The 23,619-nt window shown below is 56.7% G+C and overlaps 7 protein-coding genes across 7 annotated transcripts; 4 read left to right on the plus strand and 3 right to left on the minus strand.

Annotated features, from left to right (window-relative positions):
- Positions 1-4,822: 4,822 nt before the first annotated feature.
- CH63R_02502 (3'5'-cyclic nucleotide phosphodiesterase) lies at positions 4,823-7,620 on the plus strand (the record flags this gene model as incomplete). The annotated part of the gene is made up of 4 exons (XM_018297477.1): positions 4,823-4,994; positions 5,050-5,868; positions 5,931-6,526; positions 6,580-7,620. The coding sequence occupies 4 exons, from the start codon at positions 4,823-4,825 to the stop codon at positions 7,618-7,620; spliced, it is 2,628 nt and encodes an 875-aa protein (XP_018162293.1).
- Positions 7,621-9,737: 2,117 nt separating this feature from the next.
- On the plus strand, positions 9,738-11,431 carry CH63R_02503 (Serine carboxypeptidase; the record flags this gene model as incomplete). The annotated part of the gene is made up of 2 exons (XM_018297478.1): positions 9,738-10,218; positions 10,275-11,431. 2 exons carry the CDS (start codon positions 9,738-9,740, stop codon positions 11,429-11,431), a joined length of 1,638 nt encoding a protein of 545 aa, XP_018162294.1.
- A 677-nt stretch (positions 11,432-12,108) lies between these two features.
- CH63R_02504 (Carboxypeptidase y) lies at positions 12,109-13,086 on the plus strand (the record flags this gene model as incomplete). The annotated part of the gene is made up of 1 exon (XM_018297479.1): positions 12,109-13,086. One exon carries the CDS (start codon positions 12,109-12,111, stop codon positions 13,084-13,086), a length of 978 nt encoding a protein of 325 aa, XP_018162295.1.
- A 1,119-nt stretch (positions 13,087-14,205) lies between these two features.
- CH63R_02505 (40S ribosomal protein S18) lies at positions 14,206-15,009 on the minus strand (the record flags this gene model as incomplete). The annotated part of the gene is made up of 4 exons (XM_018297480.1): positions 14,206-14,522; positions 14,647-14,745; positions 14,896-14,925; positions 14,985-15,009. The coding sequence occupies 4 exons, from the start codon at positions 15,007-15,009 to the stop codon at positions 14,206-14,208; spliced, it is 471 nt and encodes a 156-aa protein (XP_018162296.1).
- Positions 15,010-16,145: 1,136 nt separating this feature from the next.
- On the minus strand, positions 16,146-17,751 carry CH63R_02506 (Cas1p-like protein; the record flags this gene model as incomplete). The annotated part of the gene is made up of 3 exons (XM_018297481.1): positions 16,146-17,189; positions 17,277-17,629; positions 17,694-17,751. 3 exons carry the CDS (start codon positions 17,749-17,751, stop codon positions 16,146-16,148), a joined length of 1,455 nt encoding a protein of 484 aa, XP_018162297.1.
- Positions 17,752-19,360: 1,609 nt separating this feature from the next.
- Positions 19,361-21,799, minus strand: CH63R_02507 (Cas1p-like protein; the record flags this gene model as incomplete). The annotated part of the gene is made up of 1 exon (XM_018297482.1): positions 19,361-21,799. The coding sequence occupies one exon, from the start codon at positions 21,797-21,799 to the stop codon at positions 19,361-19,363; it is 2,439 nt and encodes an 812-aa protein (XP_018162298.1).
- Positions 21,800-21,936: 137 nt separating this feature from the next.
- On the plus strand, positions 21,937-22,359 carry CH63R_02508 (uncharacterized protein; the record flags this gene model as incomplete). Its single annotated transcript, XM_018297483.1, has 1 exon — positions 21,937-22,359. One exon carries the CDS (start codon positions 21,937-21,939, stop codon positions 22,357-22,359), a length of 423 nt encoding a protein of 140 aa, XP_018162299.1.
- Positions 22,360-23,619: the final 1,260 nt, after the last annotated feature.

Raw genomic sequence — 23,619 nt, forward strand, 5'->3', positions numbered from 1 at the left:
AGTCGGGCCTGGCAGGGCAGAGAACAACAGGGCACGACCAGGCCTAGATCAATTCGTGTGGAGGGAGCAAACCATAGGACATTTGCACCAGGGGATCACTAAAAAACGACGACGATGGTGTCCGTAACGTGCCGTCTGTCGTTGTCCCTTCTCCGCCTCCCCATTACTTCTGGAAGACGCGAGGAAGGAATGGATCAAGGATCATCGGCGACATTGCGGGAAAAAAAAGTGGGCAGCAATTTGCGATCAGGACGACGACAGAGCCATGTTTGCCATGATGCCGTGATGAAAAAAGGTGGGTGCGGAGTGGATTCGTTGAGTGGCAGGCCGGTCCCAGCCTCAGCCCAGTGGTCGTGGGAGGCCAGCATCGGCAATGCCAATCGAGCTTTCATGGGACGCCTTTCCCCGACTTTCTTGCGCGCCAGGAGGGAAGTTCCGGAGGTTAGAAGAGGCACTGCGTTAACAGCGGGCGGGATGATGACCGTCAGTGGCAATCAATGTTTGCAGCCTCGAGCTGATGATGGGCTGGAGAGATTGAAACGCAAGTGCAGCAGAGCGAACGCATACAGCACATCGTACATACAGCGCGACTGCTGGCGGCAAGATGAGATGAAGACGGCTGGCTCGAGGACAATTGTCGCCGGTTGTTGGTTGCTGGTAGGCCTGGCCTGGCTGGGTGAAGTGACTGGAATGCGACTGTGTCAGAGAGATGGTTGTTTCCGGTGGGTATGGAGAACTGATGAGGTAAAAGGATCAGATATGGACGACGAGGCAGAGGACCCGTGCAATGCACCTTGCCGATTTGATGGGTCGAGGCATACATACGTACATAGACATGCCTTTCCCGCAGGCAAACATACTGCGTTCGTGTTAGTTGATTGTCCCTCCGAGAGATTCCGTTAGTCAGACGATGCACTCACTCCCAAATCGTTTGGGTTTTGCTTCCCTTTCTGAGGACCATGGGCGAGGGGTTCAAACGATCCAGGCCCTGTCGCTGTCGCTGTCCTCAAAAGAAAACACGGTTTAAATTACGAGAACCCTATTGTCCCGCCAGGGGCACCGCCTGGGTGAAATGTTGCACTCCAGCGCGTTCCCACCAGCAATTGAGTGTTTCGTTACCTACCCTTGTTTGAGTGAGCGCTACTCAAACACGTGACGAGATAGATTAGTTGCTGGATGACACATGGGAAGTGAAGTGGCTGGTCACGCTGAGTGAGTACCCACTGACCTATCAAGGTAAGTGACCTAGCTGTCCAGCGGTACCTACCTTACCTAGCCAAGTAGCATACAGATGGCGGCGTACGGGAATGTGGGTGCCGGTGCGCCACGGCGTAGCCTCGCTGGTGCTTCTTTCCCTCGCGGCGAGACGTCGCCTTCGCGTCGTTTCTAGTGTACACAGCTTCTCTAGGTTCCCACGTTCACATTTGCACACCTGGCCCCTTCCCTCCTCCTGCAGCAGTCACAGTCACCGTCATTGGATCCCGGCTTCTGCCCCTGTCCCTGTCCGGCCTTGACGTGCTTGTACCCTGCAAACCCTGTTCCCAGCAGTTCCAGTGCCAATCCTTGGTTGGCGCCGACCTCCCTTCCAAGTCTCCAAAGTGGTCCTTTCGAAGGCTTCCATACTTTCGATCGATGTTCCAGAAGGCGGCTAGACAGCAGGGTGCAGGGCCCTCCCCTTTCCCACCCAATAACCCCATCATACGCCGTACACCCCTCCCTGCCCCCTTGCCGGAATAAGAAGATAAGCGACTGTGTGTCCGTACGTACATTGTGTAAGTAGTAGCAGCAGCGTCGCAAGAACTAGCAATTCTTCGGCCAGTCAATTGTATCCTACCTTTATCGGCCACACACGGATCTGATCATGGAATCTCGGAGGAGCGGAGTATTTCCCGGATTCTACGACACGTACGGAGAATTGCGCAGAACAAAGACATGCTGGGACAGCAGTCAACCCGGCAGCCACAGGTGGGACAACGTATCTTTTGCGGCCTCGATCCCCCCTCTGCAATCGTCCCATGCGCGCCGAGGCTCTCAGGCTTGACCAAATTCGATTGTGGCATTCCGATTCCGACCTGGGCCGACATTGTGAGCCCGTCGCTCCTAGCAGGCCACTGAACATCCCTCTTCCCCGGGGTGCGGTACCGTTCAGGTACCGGTCTCTGACTTGCACACATAAAGGTACTCGCACAGACAGCTGCTAGCAATGGCGCGCCGGTCTGGCAATCCCATCAGAGCAGGTGCATGCCAAACTCGGTCGAATCCGTCGCTTGTTGTCCAGTTAGTTGCATGCCCACTGTCCGCACCCGTCGTGACTCTCGAGACCAGAGACCAACATCGTGGCATTTGGAGGCTCGCTAGTCGCCATCCGCTAGCAAGCGCCAATTCAAAAACTCACCCGATCTGCCGTATGCCTGTTTCTCGCGGCACTCTTGACTTGCAGCGGCCTGCTGCGGACGGATACATGCGACCCGAGATCGAGCGAAAGAAAGAATGAGACGGAGCGATTGCCAAAGATGGAACCCCCGGAATATGCTCCATAGCTTGCCTGTCTGGCCTGCACTGAAGCCTCGACGTGCCTTGCCCTGCCGTGTCTTGCCTCATCTAGTGCTGCAGTGGCACTCTGCAATTCCTCGTCGAGGCCGAACTGGCCGCACCGCATCAGCATGTTCTCGGCAAAGCACAGAGCAACCCAGTACCTGAGCTTCCAGACTGTCTTTGCCTCTGGCTTTCCGAGTTTACAACTGAACGGGCTTCTCTCTGTCGTCGGGTCTGCCCAAATCCAACAGGCGACCAATGTCGTACCAGACCTTGCCTTGTCCTGCACTAAGGTACCTTTCCTTGATCAGATCAGGGTGTTTGTTGACGCTACCACCGCTTGACGCCCGCCACTGCCATTGGATCTCAGCTCAACTAACCACTTCCACCACCACCAAGTTCGCCCTCTCACTCTTGCTCTGCCAATCTCATCCGCATTCGCCAATTTCTCGCCCATTCCTGTCGTTCCTTTCTCTTTCTTGTGGGCATCCTCGTCTCCTCTGTCCCGTTCGATGTCTGGGTGTCGCGAATGAGCAAGAAGGGCGCCAGCATCACACCTTGTTGCGCACGAAGTCGCCCCCCCCACCCCTTTCACTTACTCGGTCGCTCGAACTCAGAGTCGCCACCGGGACGGGCGAGCGAAAATTCTTTCAAAAGAGTGCACTCTGTAGTAAGTAGTGTTGGTTCGTTCCCCTGCAAAAAAAATAAAAAATTAGTCGTGCTTCTCTACCTTGGCTTCTCGTTGTTGTCTTGATGAGGTTTCCCTGTTGTTTCTTGTTCTGTCCCCGCCTTGCTTTGTTGGGCCAAGTAACTAGAGGCGTGTCGTGCGGAAGATAGGTACGGTACCTTGGTACCTACCTACCTGAGTACATGGACGGGAGGCGAGGCGAACCAGCGCACCAACCCGGCCAAATAACCTGTAGGTGCCCAGGCAGGTCTCTCCAAGTCTGAAAAGGCAAGGAAGCTTGGTCTGGTGCTAGTGGAGGTGCTCCATCCAGACGTCCGTACCTACCTACTACCTACCTTGGTACCTCGCTGCGGTACTTCGCCGTTGCCGTCGCTGTCGCCGCCCTCGCTTTTTTTGCAGTGCGACGAAGCGCAGAGCAGCGTACCTCCTCTAGCCTTTCCAGTTTCCTTTTGCAGCCTACCCGCCTGCCCACCTACCCACCCACCCATCCACCCGCCCACCACCACGCACACGCATGCACACCACACATTCCCAGTCGTAGTGGTACTTGCTTGCTCACACCCGCACACCACGCACACCACTCACACCCGCACAGAAACGCCAGCAACAGCAGCAGCAGCAGCAGCAGCAGACAGAGTCTGCCGTCTCCCTCTCTCTTTCTCTTTTCGTATGTGTGTACGGATATGTGTGTCTCTCTCTCCTCCCCCTCTCTGTTTCTAGCACCCACACCCCCCCTTGCTTAACAATTTCGTACTCGACCTGGCCATTGTACTCCTCCTAACTGCGGCCCTGTAGTACCCAAACTTCAATCCTCCCCGTTCAAGTTATGCCCAGTTGCCTTCTTTCCCTTCTTTCCACCTCACACTGGTTTGTCCCAGCCCCTGTTGTACGTAGCCTGCCCTCGTGATATCACGTCGTTTTGCTGTCGCTTCCCTTCCTGTGCTCCGCTTCTCTGTTGTCCAGTTTTGCGTCTCTCCTCTCCTTATTTCATGCAAGACTAACGAGTCGACTCGGTCGCCCGTCAACAGCACCTGGCATAGGTAGCGAAGCCTCCACCTTCGTCTCGAATACGCAACGAACTTTCCGCGCGACGGTACCCGCAACTGCGAAACGACAAACCAGCCCCCCTCCCGATTGCTTCAACTCTCTGGGACAACGTTTGACTTGGTTCTCGAACAATTCCGCCCGTTACCTCAGCCAATCCAATTCCGTGCGACCTCGATCTGTGCCAGTTTTGATGACCGACAGAACGACTGCGCCGCTGTTTCATCGTCTTCGTTCGGGGGGACAACATCATTGATGCGAGTCCTGGTGGACAACTCGACCACGCCTGCGTTCCAAACATCTCGATTCTTGCACCACAAAAACCTACGACTCCGCATTGTTCGTCGCACGCGGCGCACCCACTGCGATACTACAGGCATTGCGCCGTTGTGCTTGCGATCTTCCAGATAGGACCGGGTGGCCGTCCTGTACTTGTCCCGCTGCAAAAGCCTACCGACCCCAGCGTGTTCAATCGCATCGTCACGCTCGTAAACCTTCTTCGCCCTAGTGGCCAGAGCGCTCCGGTCGCGAGACTGGTTGCTCCCCGAAGCCATTATGGACAATGCTACGTGCCACGTCGTATACGTGAACCGCCAGGTTCGCCAGGACAGGCTCATCCTCCCCGATGCGAAGGACGCCCATTTGCCCAACGGAGGCGCAACCGACGTGGAGGAGAATGACGAAATTCAGAAAGACGCCACACTTCTGCTGGAAACCTTTGGAGAAGGTAGGCTCGGATCGTATTCATACCCATAGCATAACGTACTAATGATCCGCCACAGTCTACCTGTGTTCCACGGGCTCAGCATGCATCTCTACGCTTTTCCAGCTCTCGGACGATGCCATGATGGACCTAACGCCGACCCTTGTTCTCATTGATGTGCCTCACGATGAACGGCTGCCCAAGATTCGCTCAAAGACTAGATCACCTTCGCCGCATTCTCGCCCGGCCACTGCCGACATCGACATACATACTCCGGAAGAGGAGGTATACGGCCTCAAGCTGCTGCAAAGGATCATGACCGAGGCGCATCTTCGCAGTCTTTCGAAGCTGATCGTCCCTATCCCCATTGTGAGCTTTTCCGATTTGGAGGACGCTGTCCCGGTCGGCGACGATGCGAAGCCCAAGTCTCAGTTGATAGTCGACCGCCGCTTGATCATTCGCTGTCTCGATCTTGGCGCTGTCGATGTCATCATCAGTCCTCTTCACTTGAAGTGCATCACGAGTCTGGAGATCCACGCTTATAGGGCGCATAAGGAAGCTGCCCGAGAACAGCAGGAGATGCTCGAGGTGCGCCGCGGACGAAAGCGATCATGGGTTGGGGTGAACGAGGAGAAGCCCTTTTCTTACCTTAGAGAAGCCATGGTATCCGGGCTCATGAGGGGTATTTGCCGGTCCGGAGCCGATTCGGATGATGATCGGATCTCCAATGTAAGCATCGCCGTCTCCACCGATCGCCAAGCCGCCGTCGCCGCCGCTGTTGGCAAATGGCACTTTTGCGCCCACAGCTTCACGGACGACGAGCTCCTTGTGGCAGCCATGGTCATGTTCAAGCATGCGTTGACCATGCCGGAATTGGACCGTTGGCGGATACCAGCAGGTGAGTGTCTTGCGCCATACCGCCACCAGTGCTTGCGGGCATCTGCTGACGACTTGCCCTAGATCAACTGATTAGCTTCTTGGTTGCCTGCCGGGCTGCATACAACAACTTTGTCCCTTATCACAACTTTCGCCATGTCGTCGACGTCTTGCAGGCTACCTTTCACTTCTTGGTCCGCATCGGTACCCTCGCCCCTTACCCTGTCGATCCTTTGGCAGAAGCAGACACGACCGAGAAGTCGCCAATGGCAAATCTACTCCATCCGTTTGAGGGCTTGACGCTCTTGATCACGGCGATAGGACATGATGTCGGCCATCCCGGTGTCAACAACGGATTTCTAGTCACCCTCAACGCCCCCTTAGCGCAGTTGTACAACGACCGTTCCGTGCTCGAGTCCTTCCACTGCGCTGCTTACTCACAGATCCTTCGAAGGTATTGGCCAAGCGCGTTTGAGGATACCAAGATGAGGCACCTGATGATCAGCTCCATTCTTGCTACCGACATGGGTCTGCATTTCGATTACATGAAGAGGCTCGGGGACACCCAGGAAAAGTTGGATGTTAGCAACTCAACCGATGGGTGGAACGGGCGCATGCTTGAAGAACAAAAAGCATTAGCATGCTCATTACTCATCAAGTGTGCAGACATCAGCAATGTGGTAAGTGACCCGATCTCCCTCGCATCACCACTAAATAACCATGGGGTCTGCAGGCAAGGAAACACGAAACCGCTCTGAAGTGGATGCATATCCTCTCAGATGAGTTCTCTCGCCAAGCCTCTATGGAGAGCGAACTGGACATCGCCTCATCTCTACTATCGGCTCCGAAAAAAGACACCATGTCGCTGTCCAAGGCGCAACTGAGTTTCATGAACATGTTCGCCATCCCTCTCTTCCAAGGTGTCGCGGATATCCTTCCGGCGATGAAATACACGGTGGACGAGCTCGAGATCAATAAGAGTCTCTTCGAGCAGCGCATCCGAGACGAGCAGGCAAAGGAGGATCCCATCCGCAAGAGGCTTCTTCGCGATGGAGCGTTTTCCCCGCGAACTAGGAGTTTTGCTACGGGGCCAGAGAACAACAGAGACTCCATGACCCCGCGAGTGACGACACCCTTGGCGGAGCTCGTGACGCCGCCACCTTTGCCGGTGGACGGGTCACGCCACAGTGATCAAGACATGGAACAGGAACCTGCGGATCTGACGGACCGGTCTCTGCACGCGCCGGAGTCTGGGGAGGACTTGAAGGGGGTCAATGGCATCGTGACGTCGTTCGATTCGGTGGCAGATTTTGCAGCAAGCGATCCCTTCCGCTGTCGGGACAGAGAGAGTAGCTCCCCCGATAATCATCACGGCCACAATGGAAAGCAACGATGCAGCGAGACGACGGACGGAAGCACGACAGGTCCATACACCGGGGACTGGGCTTCCCAGGCAACGAGCGCGACGACCGGCAAAATGCCTCTGTCACCAAGTACCCAAGGCACTAGCATTGTCAGCAGAGAATCCACGGAACAACTGCCGGGCGTACCCACGATTTCAGAACCGAAGCCCTTCACAGAGTACAAGGCGGAGCCCGCATTCTTGGACCATGAGGGCAATGGCTCTCACATGTCGCAAGGGCCGTTTGGCAAACCAGAGGGCGGCAAGGTGGTCAAGAAGAAGTCTAGCAGGTTCCGCATGAACGCTTTCCAATTCTTCCGGCGAAACAGAGCGTCAAGCCCGTCCATGTCGGCCACCGACACAGCTGGCTAATGGTCCTGGAGGCTTTGGAGCGAGAGTTGGACCGGACCTAACAGCTACATGCCAATGGCTCCGCTCCACGGGCATAGGGGACCCACACAACTGCGGTGGCTCACACAGATGTCCAAGTGTTCGATATACCCGAGCCACCCTGTTGTTAATCTAATCGCAATCCAAGATGGCCGGGGAAGCGCCGCACACGAACGAATCGACTTGAGAAGCACAGTATACGGATCTCGCTATATATGTACAGTATGGAGGACGGAGTTAATGCGAGCTTGGGCACTTGAGTGTTATGTCCGACAATGGCGGCGGCGATCACCAAGGGGGAGACACGACCGTAAAAGTCAGGGACTAGATGGCAGGGCCCACGACTTTGTTCTTGGGGTGCCTCGCTTGCCTGTTCAATTTTAAGCAGGCTGAGTGGGAGGCGGCGTTCTGGGCGAGTCGGCAGGCTGTGATGATATGGGGCAGGCAGGCAGGCATTAGGACAGATGGAGAAGACCTGGAATTGGGAGGCGGCTGTGGCATGGTCATGAGGTGGCTGTTCCCCCCCTCTCTGGGGGGGAAGGGCGGGACAAGCGGCTTGACCCGAGGGCAAGAGCATGGAGGAGATACGACGGCGTACGGCTGGAACAGGCTGGCAGCTCACGGTAGATGAATACATAGTCTGGCCAGTTCGCTATGGCATTTGGCACTTCGGCTCTTTTCTCTCCTTTCTCGAATCAAAGAAGTGTGGATTGCGCAGACTTGAGATTGCAATGACGTTGTGTTTGCCTGTCCTAGGGCGGTTGGGACAATGCTGTACTCAGTGAGGTACCGGATACGCGCCAGGGAAGTTGACGGTCCGTAGGAAGGTTGGCCACAAGGGTTCCTCTTCTCATGCAGTTGGGCTTAGGCCGGGGTCAGGCCGGGGGTGGACGGGGTTTAGGTCGCCTGATGATGGAAGACGGAGAAGCTGGACCTCGGCGATGTTTCAATTGATTCACGTACGTTGTCAAGTGAGCCACAATAAGCGACATGATATGTTGATGAATCCTATCCTATCGCATTGTAATTATGGGGGGTTGGGCAGATGAGGTTGCATCGTTGAGATGATGTCGGGGGTGTGTGTTGCGTATCGACTAAGGTGAACGGGGTGCATTTCTCAAGGCAGTTACTTACAGATAGCCACGATAACCGCTTCAGGCAACTATGCTACGTCCATAGCAGCTCGTCACTGGGCGGTTTACCGTAGGTCGGTGTTTGTATGTGTTGTCATCAGGTTTCCTGTGAATCCTCCCTCTGTTTTGGGGGAGCGACGGGGGTTGTGGTGGCAACGAATCGGAACGCGTGATACGCTTATCAGGGACCAGGAAATGCGGGGGGGTCCCAGGCCCAGGCACAGGCTTCTTGTGCCTGAGGTCGTCGTGGGTGAGCACGGCGGGCTGGCTGGCTGTACCTGGCATGACGCAGACGACCAGACCAAGCAGGGCGGGAGAGACATCGCGGCGTAAGCCCGCCATTAACAGAATTGCAGCCGAGGAGTGGTGGAGGGACGTTATTGAGTCTGCAACAGGCAGGTTCTTGTTTTAGCGTCTGAGGCGCGGGGAGGATCAGGTGGACAATGTTCCCCAACCCTCATTTGGCCAACCTGTGGGCCCTGAAGGTTCGCGAGCCAGTCGTTGCTCTGCTTTTCGAGCTGGAGCTCCCCACAGCAACAAAGTGCATGAGCCACCGCGGTTGGGTGTGTCGAGCTGTCGCCTGTCGGTGCGATTGCACTTGCTGCGACAGAACGCACCGCCCCCCAACCCACCCAAGCTTCCAGGTCGTCTCTGTTGTCACTGCTGCTGCTGTGCTAGGTTGGGAGATACGCAACGGCGGCGGGCGGTGGCAGCACCCAGCCAACCCGCCCACCTCCGTCATGTTTCATTTATTACGTCCGCGAACTTCCTGCCTGTCGACCTCCGTCCGTCACACTTTCCTCCGAGCTCCCTCCTCCCAAACTCCCTCAACCTCCCAACAACACCTCCCTCTTTCCTCTTCTCCCCCCCCCCCCACCCCCATCACCATTTCGCATCCTCTCCATCCCGAATCCCATCATCATATCGTGCATTGTCAAACCTCATTGAGCCAACTGCTTGCCCATCATGAGGTTCTCGGCCTCCGCCCTCGTCCTCGGCGCCGCCTCCACCGCGGTCGCTTTGGACCAGCAGGTCCTTGGTGGCAACGACAGCCCCTTCGACTCCATCAAGGTCGCCGGCCAGAACTGGCTCTCGACCTTTGAGGAGAAGTTCGGCCAGATGACCACCGAGGCTAAGGCTGTCTGGGACGAGATTACTCTGCTCGCCCCCGACGCCGTCGAGTCCTTCAAGAAGAACGCTATCCCCCCCAAGCCCAAGCCCGCCCACCGCAAGTCCGACAAGAAGTGGGACCACGTTGTTAAGGGCGCCGATGTCCAGGACATGTGGGTTGAGAAGAACGGCGAGAAGCACCGCAAGATCGCCGGCGACCTCAAGAACTTCAACCTGCGCGCCAAGAAGGTCGACCCTGCGGCTCTCGGTGTTGACAAGGTTAAGCAGTACAGCGGTTACCTCGATGACGAGGAGAACGACAAGCACCTCTTTTACTGTAAGTTGCCGTCAGACATGCTCGCTCTCTCATCGCCACCATCTGACCTCGCACAGGGTTCTTCGAGTCTCGCAATGACCCAAAGAACGACCCGGTCGTCTTGTGGCTCAACGGTGGCCCTGGCTGCTCTTCTCTGACCGGACTGTTCATGGAGCTCGGCCCTGCGTCTATCGACAAGAAGCTCAAGATTGTCAACAACGAGTGGTCGTGGAACAACAATGCCTCCGTCATCTTCCTTGACCAGCCCGTCAACGTTGGCTACTCTTACTCGGGCTCCTCCGTCTCCAACACGGTCGCCGCCGGCAAGGACGTTTATGCCCTGCTCTCCCTCTTCTTCCACCAGTTCCCCGAGTACTCCAAGCAGGATTTCCACATTGCCGGCGAGTCGTACGCCGGTCACTACATCCCCGTCTTCGCCTCGGAGATTCTCTCCCACGAGGACCGTAACATCAACCTGAAGAGTGTCCTCATCGGCAACGGTCTGACCGATGGCTTGACCCAGTACGGCTACTACCGCCCCATGGCGTGCGGTGAGGGCGGCTATCCCTCTGTCCTCGACGAGAGCGAGTGTCAGGCCATGGACAACGCTCTTCCTCGCTGCCAGAGCCTGATCAAGAACTGCTACGAGTCCGGCAGTGTCTGGTCTTGCGTTCCCGCCAGCATCTACTGCAACAACGCCCTCATCGGTCCCTACCAGCGCACTGGCCAGAACGTCTACGACATCCGCGGCAAGTGCGAGGACAGTAGCAACCTCTGCTACTCTGCTCTTGGCTGGATTAGTGAGTACCTGAACCAAGACGAAGTCAAGGACGCCCTCGGTGCCGAGGTCGACAGCTACGACAGCTGCAACTTTGACATCAACCGCAACTTCCTCTTCGCGGGCGACTGGTTCCAGCCCTTCCACCGCATAGTCCCCAAGCTTCTTGAGAAGATCCCCGTTCTTATCTACGCTGGTGACGCCGACTACATTTGCAACTGGCTCGGTAACCGCGCTTGGACCGAGGCTCTCGAGTGGCCCGGCCAGAAGGGCTTCAACAAGGCCGAAGTCAAGGGCCTGTCTGTTGGCAAGAGCAAGGAGTATGGCAAGGTCAAGTCCAGCGGCAACTTCACCTTCATGCAGCTCTATGGCGCCGGACACATGGTGCCCATGGACCAGCCCGAGGCCTCGTCCGACTTCTTCAACCGCTGGCTTGGCGGTGAGTGGGTTGCGTAAAGGCACCCGTAGTAGTGAGGAATGCCCGAGAGGAAGATTGGATAGCGAACTGGAGGAAGACACTGTTGTTGCAGTTGACGCTTGGTCCGGTTTGCGGTACAAGACGGGGCACATCAGTGTTTTGTCAAATACGGGAGGATCCAGTAGCCTTGGTTTGTTGGTAGCACCAGTGTTAGCTCGGCGTAGTAGACTCTGGTTACGCTGTTAGAAATATGAATGTCTTTATTCGAGAGCTCTTATCTCGCAATGGGCTGTACATGTAGTGAAGTTCGGATGGCAACCATGTGTGTATTCTGATTAATGCGCAGCCAACGACGATGAGTCGACATGACGGTATTAGTCACCGGTGCTGCTTTTCAGCTAGGTACCCGCAAAAACAACGTCAGACCAGCACCGCCGTACAGGTATTTCACTGCCCGCCCGCTGCCCCTCATTGCAACTGCACCGTCCCAGGCATTTACCCCGCCAAAACTTTTCGGGCAACCCCAGTCCGACTTTACTGTCGACGATAAACCACAACCAACCTCGCAACCGTTTTCGCAGACTCTTGCGAAGCAGACAGATCACACACGACCTGAACTTGTTACGATTCGAGCCCACACAAAGAAAGAGACGAGAAGAAAACGAACAACACACGCACGCACGCACACAAATCGTCCCATCTACCAAACGTCACGATGTCGCGGATGATCAACCAGCCGTCGAACCAGATCAAGCTGACTAACGTGTCGCTTGTGCGCCTGAAGAAGGGCAAGAAGCGCTTCGAGATCGCGTGCTACAAGAACAAGGTCATGGAGTGGCGGTCCGGGATCGAGACGGACCTGGACAACGTTCTGCAAATCCCCAACGTGTTCCTCAACGTGTCCAAGGGTCAGACGGCGCCCAAGGAGGACCTGGAGAAGGCGTTTGGTAAGGCCAAGAGCACGGACGACATCGTGCTGGAGATATTGAAAAAGGGTGAGATGCAAGTCGGCGGGAAGGAGAGGGCGGAGCAGCTAGAAAGAGTGCACAACGAGGTCATCGGCATCGTTGCGAGTCGGCTTGTGGATCCGAGGACGAAAAGGGTCTATACGACCGGGATGATTGAGAAGGCGCTGGACATGTTGTCGTCCGCGGCGCACGGAGAAGAAGGCGGGGACGCGAAGAAGAGCGGGTCGAAGACGGCGAGCGGCGCGGGGACGCCGGCGGCCGGCGAGGACGGGGACGCGAAGCCGCGCGAGAAGGGGATCCACTGGACGGGCGTGACGACGACCAAGTCGGCCAAGTCGCAGGCGCTGGAGGCGATGAAGGCGCTGATTGCGGCGCAGCCGATCCCCGTGCAGAGGGCGCGGATGAGGCTGAGGGTGACGTGCGCGACGAGCGTGCTGAAGCAGGCCGTCAAGGAGAAGCCCACTGCCGCCAAGGATAAGGGCAAGGGAGGCGACAACAACAACAATGACGACGACGAGCCGAAGCAGAAGCCCGGCACGGTCAAGGACCGGATCCTGGGGTTCGTGGAGCAGGTTGAGAGCCAGGACGTGCTGGGGTCCGAGTGGGAGGTGGTCGGCTTCGTGGAGCCCGGGGCGTTCAAGGGCTTGGGTGACTTCATCGCCGGGGAGACGAAGGGGATGGGGAGGGTCGAAGTCTTGGACATGGCCGTAATTCACGAGGATTAGAGGGGGGGGAGGGCATCTTGTGTATTCGACCAAGGCGTACGTATGCATGCATGCGGATGTTTGGAGGGGCGATGATTGGGGAGGATGTTGTTGAAGGGTACAAAGGCACGGCTTCATGATTATTGATCGATACCCCTTTAGACTAAGGGTCTCTCACCGCAGCAGCTTTACAAATGAGAAGAATGAATCATTCGCGCACCATGTTCCCCGGCGTTCCTGGGGCACGAGGTGAGAAGTGACGCCGAATGCCATGGGGGAAGCAAGCATGTAATCAACATCGTGACAGTGAGGACATGCGAGAGAATGAAGTCCATGTTGACGACGACGACGACGACGACGACGACGATGAAGGTTGGCATAGCAGATCCTCCAACCCTGTTAACCCCCCACCCATCCCACCCGCCGTCCTGTCGCGATGACACGACACATGGAAGACGACAGAGTGACGGGGGCGGAGGGTGAACTTTTCGTGCCGGGTAGGGAGCCGGTGTCTCTCTTTTTTTTTGCTCGGAGCGGCCGAGACCGAGTCCGTCGTGATACCCACAGGTTCCGGAGACGGAGCGGGCTGACCGGGCGAGTGGGCGAGTGGGCGAGTTCCCGCCTCGCTTGGAATTCGCACAGATTTTGGGGCAAAGCTGACCGACCCTCGAACGTCAATGCTGGCTGTCTGTTGTGATATGTCACTGTTCCCACGGACCTGCCAAGTTTGACGGGTTCTGTTCGAAGCGATGCATATGAACGGCACCTGGCTTTAATCCCCATGACTCTCAAGTAAGCCCCTCACACAATACTTACGACTGCTTCGGCGTGGGCAGCACTCCGGGGCGCGGCAGATGCGTCATTTCATGTCGTCACATATCACGTCGGAAGGGCATGGATTACACCTTCTTTTTCAGCTTTTTGTTTGTTGGTACGATGGACTCTTCCGATTTGTTTATCTAGAGACGCCACCATCCTGCGCAGAATAGCAATCCCCTCGTTGTAATGCCAGCAGCAGAGTTTGTCATCATGAGAAGTGATGAGAATGGAGAGAGAAAATGTCCAGCCGTATCGCGCCGCCATGATTGATTCCCCCCCACGCCCAAACCCCTGTTTTTATCATCCTCGGTAACGTAACGCTTAACCACCCTTCTTCTTGGAGACACCGACCGTACGGCCGCGGCGGCCGGTGGTCTTGGTGTGCTGACCACGGACGCGGAGGCCCCAGTAGTGACGGAGACCGCGGTGAGCGCGGATCTTCTTGAGGCGCTCGAGGTCGTCGCGGAGCTTGGAGGCGACGCCGTTGGCGAGAATCTGGCTGTCCTTGCCGTCGACGATGTCGCGCTGACGGTTAAGGAACCAGCCGGGGATCTTGTACTGGGTGGGGTTCTGGATGATGGTGACGATACGCTCGAGCTCTTCCGAGGTGAGCTCACCGGCGCGCTTGTTCAGGTCGACTATGAAGCGGGTTAGTCCGGCCGCCCTTCTGCAAAAACAGGAAGATTCCTTCCAGAGCTCCGTGGGTTCCCGAGCAGTCCTCGTATGCGGATTCTGCTAGCGGGCGGGATTGGTAAAACGTACCATCGGCCTTCTTGCACACAATGTTGGAGTAACGACGACCAACACCACCAATCTTGGTGAGCGCGTACATAACCTTCTCCTGACCACGAACGTTGGTGTCTGCAAGCGAAAAAAGGGTTAGCCATCAATTTCCCCTCTTCAAGAACTCGAATTCTGCGTCGCGATCGGAAAACGGTCGTCGGGGTTCGGATTTGGTAGGTTGTTGAAGTTGGCGTTGAAGGAGGGGGTAGAGGGAGAGAGAGAACATACTCAGAAGACGGAGAATGAACTGGAAGTTCGCTGCAGCCCGATGGTTAGCAATTGCAGATTGTTTCGGGGTGAGCAGAGGCTGGACGAACACTTCTCCCCCGAGACGAGCGACATGCTGGGCAACTGTCGTACGAAGGCTGCTCCTAGATGTCGGGAAGTTTGATGATTGACGACGGATCGGTCGAAAGGTTAGACTCTAGATGCGAATCGTCTGTGGTGGAGGGAATACGCGCCGACAATTTTTGGGCGTGGGCTCGGTAGGGTAGGGTCACGTGGTCTGTCGGTGCCTCTTTCCCGCACAAGCTGAATTTTCCGGTGCTCTCATTGGCCGTATGATGCTGTGCGTTCCTCGAGACGGATGGTATCCACTGAGGCGCACAGTCGCAGAACAGCGCTTGCAGGGGTTGGGCGCCCGATTGGTCAGGGTCTCTTTGAGGGGGCGCAAGTCTGAGAGTCTCGAACACACTGGCAAGTCCACAAGTTTTGGCGGGCGCATCCGACACGCTCTGGACGACACGACAGGGAACGAAGGCCGTGGGCCTCCACTACGCCTGGCTGTGAGAAGGCACCGGCTCTGGGTTAGGATGCTGCGCAGCCATATTTCTCTTCTCGTTGTTTGTCCCTGCTCTTCTATTAGAGAAGCCACGCTGCCGCTGAAGCGTTTCGGTGTTGGCTCCCACTTGTTTTCCCGCAATGTTCGGTTGGTGCTCCGCAAGAGTCTCTTGCATTACTTCACCTATCTGACCCCATCCCGCTCACTCTCTTAGACCAGGTCATGTCTTAAGGACCATTCACAAAATCTCCCATGCCTAGGAAACCAATGGCTGAAACATCCACTCTATGAGCACGAGTGTGCTTCGAACCAGTTCGGACCGTTTTCGACACAAACGACTGGCCATTGCCCTATGAAACCAGACATCGAACAGGACATGACAATCACAGCCGGGCCTCGAGGCAGTTGCTTCAATTCTCAAGGTCTCTTCGCTCGAGGCCAATCCCTATCGTTCTTGTGTTTGCTCTTTGTGTTCAACGCGCCTCCTGCGAAGTCGTCGGGTCATTCATTACTACCGGAAATGTATACACGAGAGCAAGGTACCAACATTATAGCTCTCAGAGGTCGTGTGAACCCACTATTCTTTTCCCCTGCATGGCTCCTGGACCAATGTCCTGTAGACCCAAACAGTTCATCGTCTTCTGCTCAGCTCTGGGAAGTTTTTGTTTCTAACGTCTTGCTTCTATCATCGCGTTGGCTAAGTCGCCGAGTTCGTCTGATTCGCACCAGCAACAACAGCCGCAGGCGGGACCGGGGCCGGAGCGGACTGGGGCTGAGCAGCCCCGTTATTCCCCGGCGGTGGTGCCGTTCCGGGATTTTTCCCGATCTGCACCGGACTGACCGCTTGGTTCGCTTCATCGACGACGGCCGCCGGCGGCTGTGGGGCCGGAGCATTCCCTGTAGCCGGCGGCTGCTCCTGGTTCGCTCCCACCACGATAGCACCCAACGATTGTCCGGCGTCCGTTTGTACCTGGGCCGGCGGGACGATCGCCTGAGGAGGCGTCGCGACTTGCGCGGGTGGTTGAACGGCCGCGGGCTGTCCTTGGTTCGCACCGACCGCGATAGATCCCAGGTTCTGGCCCCCCGGCTGTTGTCCCTGAGCTGCCGGCGACGGCGGTGCCTGCGCCGTGCTGTTCCCTCGGTTCCCATCAAAGATGCCCAGCCCCGAAAGCCCCGCCAACTGCGCGGCGGCGAGTTGCTCAAACGACGAGAAGATTTGCCCGGCCAGGGCGGCGTTGCCGCCCGCCGCCGACGTCGCGCAGTCGGCAAGGAACGTCCCCGCGTTCTGCACGAAGAGGCCCTGCTGCCCGGGAAGGATGATAGCGGCCGGGTCGGGGACTGAGGCCAGCTGCGGGGCCTGCGTGCCGGCGGGAAGGATAATGGATTGTCCAATCTGGCCAAGGGGTGCTTGTTGGCTAAAGGTGGCGAGCTTGAGTGTGTCGTCGTCGTCGTCGCCGTCTCCGCCGCCGCCGCCGACAGCTTGGGCTCTAAAGTTGGAACTGTTGGATCCGGCTGCCGGGGGGTTTTCCAACTCGACACGGGCGGCCCCGAAGGCATCGGCCTGTGAGGAGGCCGCCTTCAGCGTCGAGATTTGCATGGGCGTCGGGTCCGTGACCATGACGAGAGCCTGCTTCCCTGGCAAGCCATTGTCGGCCAGGAGCTGGTTGACGAGGTACCGCTGGTTCTGCTGCCCCTGGTTCCTGTTGTCGACTAGACCGGTGACGGTGACGATGATTGTGTTCTTCGGTCCTTCGTCAGCATCTCCAATATCTCCTATACTTGAAAGGGGGCAAGCGCATCCTCCAACAGAAAGCGGGGGGGAACTCACCGCCTGGGGAAATTGCGCCTTGAAGTGATTGATTCGGATGTTGTCCTTGACGGTCTGCAGCTGCGTCGCCAGCGCGAGCTGTGACTGGACCAGCGCCGCGAGCTGCCTCTCGCTCTGCCGTTGCAGCCGGTCGACCTTGTCGAGGTTCTCCTGGACGACGATGATGTTGGGCTTGATGATGTTCTGGATAATATTGACGTCGCCATTGCGGTTGTTGCTGTTGTTGTTGTTGTTGTTCTTCTTGCCCCTGTTTTTGTTGTTTCCGTTGCTGTCCTTGCCGTTGTTCCTGCCTTGGCCTTGGTTCTCTCTCTGACCCTGGCCTCTATCTGTGGCCTTCGAGTCTTGTGCCGGTGCTGGGTTGGATAACGGCCGTCAGTCTGTGCCGCCGGCTCGATGCGATGCGAGGTCGAAACTTACCGGCCGCAGCTAGAGAGCCGAATGCCACCAGGGCGGCAATGATATGTTTGTAATGCATGGCTGCCGGAGGACCACACGGTTATTATCATACACGACAAAAAAAAAGGGGGGGGCCAAAGAGCGTCGAAGGCACAGCCGACTCGAGACCGTTGGACGGATATGAAGTAGCCAGGCGTATCGAGTGGCCTCTGTGGCTCACGGGGATGGTGATGGAGACAGACGGTTGGGAGACAAGGCGAGTGAACGAGAAGGTCGAGACATCTACTCCGACGAGGGTGGTTATGATATACTCCGATATCCGGCACGTCTAAATGTACAAGACATCCCAACCTTGGTCGTACAGAAGACACACAGTCCATACGCCATGACCGTCGTCCGACGATGAATCCCTTTTGCTGCCGGGAGTTACGATCCCGTTTTCCACACACCAGAACCTCCCCTCCCCTCTCAAAACAATCGAGAGACCAATTCAAACGATGCACGGAACAGGGTGATCTGGTAGACGTCGTCTCGTTATCAACCCCGGCCCTAGCTGCTCGCGAAGAGTAAAACCGCCCGGGCTAGAAGGAGAGCAAAACAGTGAAACAAGAAGCCTTCGGAAGAAAAGCCGGTGATAGGCTACATCCTTGGGAGTTTGTCGTCCGTCAGCAAGGGAAAACCTATTCCGGAGAGGGGTTAAAAAGACCGTATGCAACACACCACCGGTCTGCCACCCGAAGCCTGGTCTCTCTCCAAACTCTACCTCACCTGCCATCCAACTTTGACAGCCGCCTGACAAGCGCGTCTCAACTTTCCTCTTCCACACCAACCCCCATCATCCGATCGACGACAGGACGAGTTTTGGGTGGCCGCCCAATCACGTCGTGTGCCCTTTTACCCCTCCTCCCCTTCCTTCCCGGGCTACAACCTCGCGACTCCTAACGCGAAACGACCACGGCAGAAGAGCCTCACTCGAATGACTCCATGTCACTCTGGGAAATACCTCTCATCCCCCGCCTAACCCATCTGCGAGTCAGAACAGGGGCCAAGAACGGACGCAAACCTTCTGCCGGGAACGCGGGCACCTCGTCGCGATGATGTTATACCACTCTCGACGAGGCATCTGCACACACCAAATCGCCGTCGCGATCCCGCTACGACCAGCCGCCAAGAAAAGTCTTGAATGGTATAGAAACAGAGCGACCAGTCCAGGGTTCGGCAATCCCTCATCATATGCCAATGCCCAGAGAAGCCGAGGAAACACCCTCGAGATGCGACTCGGCGACGTCAAACTCGGAAAAATAAAGTGACATTTTGAGTTAGGCTCGAGCCGACACACCCACGCCAAGCTCGCTCGAGGCTAAAGCATGAAAAACGTTCCGCTTGACCCGAAGACACTTGGCCTAATGGGCATATCGAAGCTTGTTTTCACACAACCAGGCCGGCTGGAGTCTGACGAGCAATCTTAGATGGATGGAGCAGACTCGAAACACTGTCGTTAGGGCCCCATCCCTGTCCCTGTTTGGCAACGCAAACCTGTTAATGCAAGCAACCCCGTAAAACTGTGTCATCTGCAACTCTGCGGCGTTGCCTCATGTAATCATTACTATTAAGTATGCTTCTGTTGTGCGGGGGGTGTCGGTTGGAGACAAGTCTCCCGTCCCGACCGCGGAGTCATGTAACTGCCATCAAACGCCGTAAATAATGTTCCCGAGCCACATCATGGCCAACAGGCCCACGATCCTCAGCCGCAAGGCGCTGGGTGAGACAGATGAGCTGTCCGTCTTGCCTTCCCCTATCACCTGTTCCGCCGCCGCCGCTGCTGCTTCTGCATTTTGCCACGGAACAGGGCTCCTCTTATCATCCTTGACTGGCAAAGTGCTATCCAGCGAGACGTCTTCCATCTGCTCCCTTCTCTGCGTGCCGATCAGCCCGAAGACGATGTTCACGGTGGCACTGTGGCACTTGGCAGAAGCCCAGATGAAGATGGCGGCGATGATCATCACCTCCGTTGCCCTAGGAATGTGGCTTTGGCTTCCAATCCTCAAGACTCCGGCCCCATCACTTGCAAGCCAGATATGGCGGTGCAAAACGTAAGCTTCCAGAGAAATCTGTCCGAGAGCTGCCGAAAGCGGAATGTGAAGCTCGCGCAGCGCTCGGAAAGAGTTCCTTGCGACGATGGCTGACAGCACAAACCACGGGCTGGTGTATGGGTGGTAAATATTGTAGGAATCGTTGCTGTGGTAGACCTCGGAGACGAAGGTGAGTATGATGAAAACAACGAGGTAGGCGAAGGAGAAGAGTATCATTATCGGCTTCACCGGTATCGCGTCTCGTTCGGGGTAGGCGATTTCCATTAGTGTCCGGTCCAACGCATTGTTGATCCTTTCGAACAACGCCCGGGCGTTGATGCCGTGTTGGCGACGCCGTAGCACCGAGACTCGGTGCGTGGCTGCGGCCGTGAGTATACCAAAGTACGGGACGAAGCGATCCTGTTCAAAGTGCGCGCGAAGATTGTTCAGGTCCCAGTAGATACCACAGGCTGACTTGAGCATCGACGCAAGCCGCTCAGGGGCGCGCGTGCTTCGCACCAGATAGGTAGTGCAAGCAGCAAAAGCCACGATTTTCAGGGAGAAACCCACAGGGTTACTATTGGCCCTTTTGAAGCACGCTAAAGACGTGTATGTGACACCGAACCAGAAGGTGACCAGCGGCGCGGTATAGATGACCCATTCACTGGACATCGTGAAGACCAGGAGGCAGGTGAGCAAGTTGAGCCGAAGCAGCACATACGCAACCCTACGAAACGAGTAATCCTCCGTCCGAAGGAAGTACATCGTGTGGCTGTAGGTGAACAGGAAGATGAAAGTCGCGACGATGAACTTGTGCGCTTTGAACATCGCCGACGACTCTGATGCTGCGTGATAGTTGTACATCAGAATGAAAGCCAGCATCCAGCCTTTCCACTCATCCGTCTGCTCACGAGACAAGAACGACGTCGTTGTGGGGATTCTCGTCGGCGACTGGGTGGTGGGTACCCTGGAACGAAGAGACAGCGCTGCAAGTACCGCAAGACCGACCAGGGGCAAGACGAAGTCGGGGACATCAAAGTGCTTATCCTGTTTCGCGAGGACGTGAGTTCGGTCGGCAAGAAGGCAGTAGACTGCGACAACAAGCAGAGTGGCCACCGCCATGAGGGTATCCATGACGCATTGCGTCCGAGGAGAGGGAAACGCATCCTGTTGCCGACTCAGGAACAGAACAGGCAAAGTCAGTATGTTGAGACCAAGAAGCAGAAGCTGTACTCGCCCGAGAGACGGATAGGGCGCACAGCAGGTGATTTGGTTTGCGTATCCTCTCCTGACCAGACCGGCATTGCAATGAGCATTGACAATGACGTCGAGCTTCCTTTCGGCAACGACGTCAACAGCATGGATACCGTCCTCGAGCATGGCGTTGTCGTGACCCTCTGTCATGGCGTGGTAGGCCCACACGATGTGCGATTGCTCAGACTGTTCCAAGTGCTCCAGGTTCCAATTCATCGCATCGATCCTCTTTGGCGTGATGGAACGCGCGCGCGACGGAGTGAGCATATCGTAGGCCGGAATGGGCACGGGTGCGACAAGCATATGGTTGGACATCTCGTCGAAGGGCGACTGTGACTTGGTGCTGGGCAGGGCCACCGACTCGTCTATACTCTTGTGCAGGTACGGCATGAGGACATTGATGCCTTCTCTGAAGAGCTCCAAGTACCGATCGCCGCCCTGGCGGGCCGCCCACAGGCCCGGAGTGCCCACAACGATGAGGGCGGGCGAATCTCTCCCCTCCTGTCGGAGAAGTCTCTCATAATCGGCGGAGCCAGGCCGGTCCCGGAATCGAGCCAATTGGCTCAAGAGGCTGGTGGAGTTGAGCCATGGGTCCCATATAAAGTCGAGTTTGACGCCCTCGACGTCCCTCGACAGATTCTGGTGCTTGTCGACGGAGACGGCAAAGTCAAGGATGGCCTTCTCGGCAACGTAATGATCCAGACGCGTCATGGCAGCGAAGTAGATCTGGCGCATGGTCGAGTCGCCCACGATGACCAGATGGCGATCTTTGAAGCAGCTCGAGATGTCATCTCGAGACATTTCGCGCATCCTACAGCCGTTGGGCTCCCACTTTGCAAAGGCATTTCGGGGCAAGTTGGAGCCGGTCCTCGAGCGCCATGTGCCGCTGGAGAGCAGCGCGTTGCAATTGTAGGGGTCATGTTGACCTAAGACTCATCATGTCAGCTTCTTGGCTCGGTTCAAGCTTGTCCCGGACCTTGAGGTGGGGGCGGTTGAATCGCACCGAAAACGAAGTACTGATAGACGACAGAGAGAAGCAGTATCACGAGGGAAAGCCGCGGCACAGTCCGGACGAGGAAAGGCGAGGTCCCAACCGAGGCAGCCAGCCTCTGGATGCGGAGCATGGGCGACTAGAGCCTAGTACACGAGAGATTTGGGAGAAGGACGCGACGCGCGAAACCAATGCTCCGACTGGTAGTGGTGGTGGTGATGATGGTGGTATTGGTGATGGCGGCAGCAGCGGCAGTAGGCGGGAAACAGCATTCTCCTCCGTCCAGTGTGGTAACCCCGTCAAGGGCCGATCGAGGGTGAGCTCTCGAGGGTCTTGTGTTCTCGAAGGTCGGGCAGCGAGAAAGTCGTGATATCGTTGATACCGAGGACAGAGCACACTCAAAGCAAGGGGAGGCGGCGGCGAGGAGGTGGTCGGAGGAAAGGAATCGAATAACTGACTGCGCAATCCTGCCGGGCAGCCACATCCTGCGAGCGCGGCTGGCATTTCCCTTATAATGCCAGCAACCACAGCAGCAGTCAAGGGCCGCGAAGCCAAGAAGTGGATGGGTGACAGGGCGGACGCTGCCAAGAGGCCGCTACGGAAAGAGACCCGTCCATGTCTCTTGGGATCTCATTCCTCACTCAGCCTGTCAGCCTGGCCCTAGAGGAAGGGGCAGACAGGTTGTCTCGGCAGAGGAAGCATCGCGTTGGGGCCTTGGAGGGGGCGGTAGAGCAAATCGATGGGATGGAGGGGGGGGAAATCACCGTCAGCAAGCGAGTTGGCGAGATGGGTTTCTTCCCCCGATAACAGGCCAGAAAGCTCACGAGCGAGGCCCCCCCCCTTCCGCGATTCCCTGTCACGTCTCCAGGCGGATTCTGGAAAAGGATAACCAACACGCGACCAGAGGCTACCTCGGTGTGGGGGAAGGACGCACGCACCTACGCAGGTGGGTACAGTTTTGTATCTTTGGCTTGTCAACACGGTGAAGGGCACCGCTAATCCCGCTATTGCCGCCAATGACCTCTGTCGACAGCCATCGCCAGCCGCTGATTTACAGTGTCACCCCCCCGAAATTTCTGGGCCGGACAAACACAGTGTGGCCCACCTGCTTGGCCGGTGCTGTAACTTGACAGCCAAGAAGGCGCGCCACGTAAACAATCACCCCCACCTCCCTCTCTTCATCTTCGCTAAAAGTTTTTCTCTCCTCTCGTTTTTTTCCTGCTCCTTTCCCGTCATCCTTCCTCTGACTGCACTCAGTACTGCTGCCACAACCTGCGGCACAGGTCTTGGTGTTTTCCAAGTAAACACTCAATCAATCGTGCCAGTCAGTTGGACATGTGCTCCCGTACTTTGATGTATGCCGAACACAAGAGCCAGGGGCAGTCGAAATATGTACGCCGCCGCGGAGAGGGAGAGAGGGAGAAGGTAGGTGACGGGTACGGGCCGCCTGCCTGCGGGCACAACCCAAACATGCCTCGGAATGTTTTGTCGTTTTAGTATCTGCAAGCCGTCTTTTGCCATTGCTCGGTCAGTTTAGCCTCCTTGACTTCTGATCTTGAGCCGGATACACCGCGCCTCGTGTGCGGTCGTATGAGACAAGATCGACCCCCAGACAATGCTTTTTGAGTGC

Source organism: Colletotrichum higginsianum, chromosome 2 (assembly GCF_001672515.1).
Source record: "Colletotrichum higginsianum IMI 349063 chromosome 2, whole genome shotgun sequence".
In the NCBI taxonomy this organism is placed as follows: Eukaryota; Fungi; Ascomycota; class Sordariomycetes; order Glomerellales; family Glomerellaceae; genus Colletotrichum; species Colletotrichum higginsianum.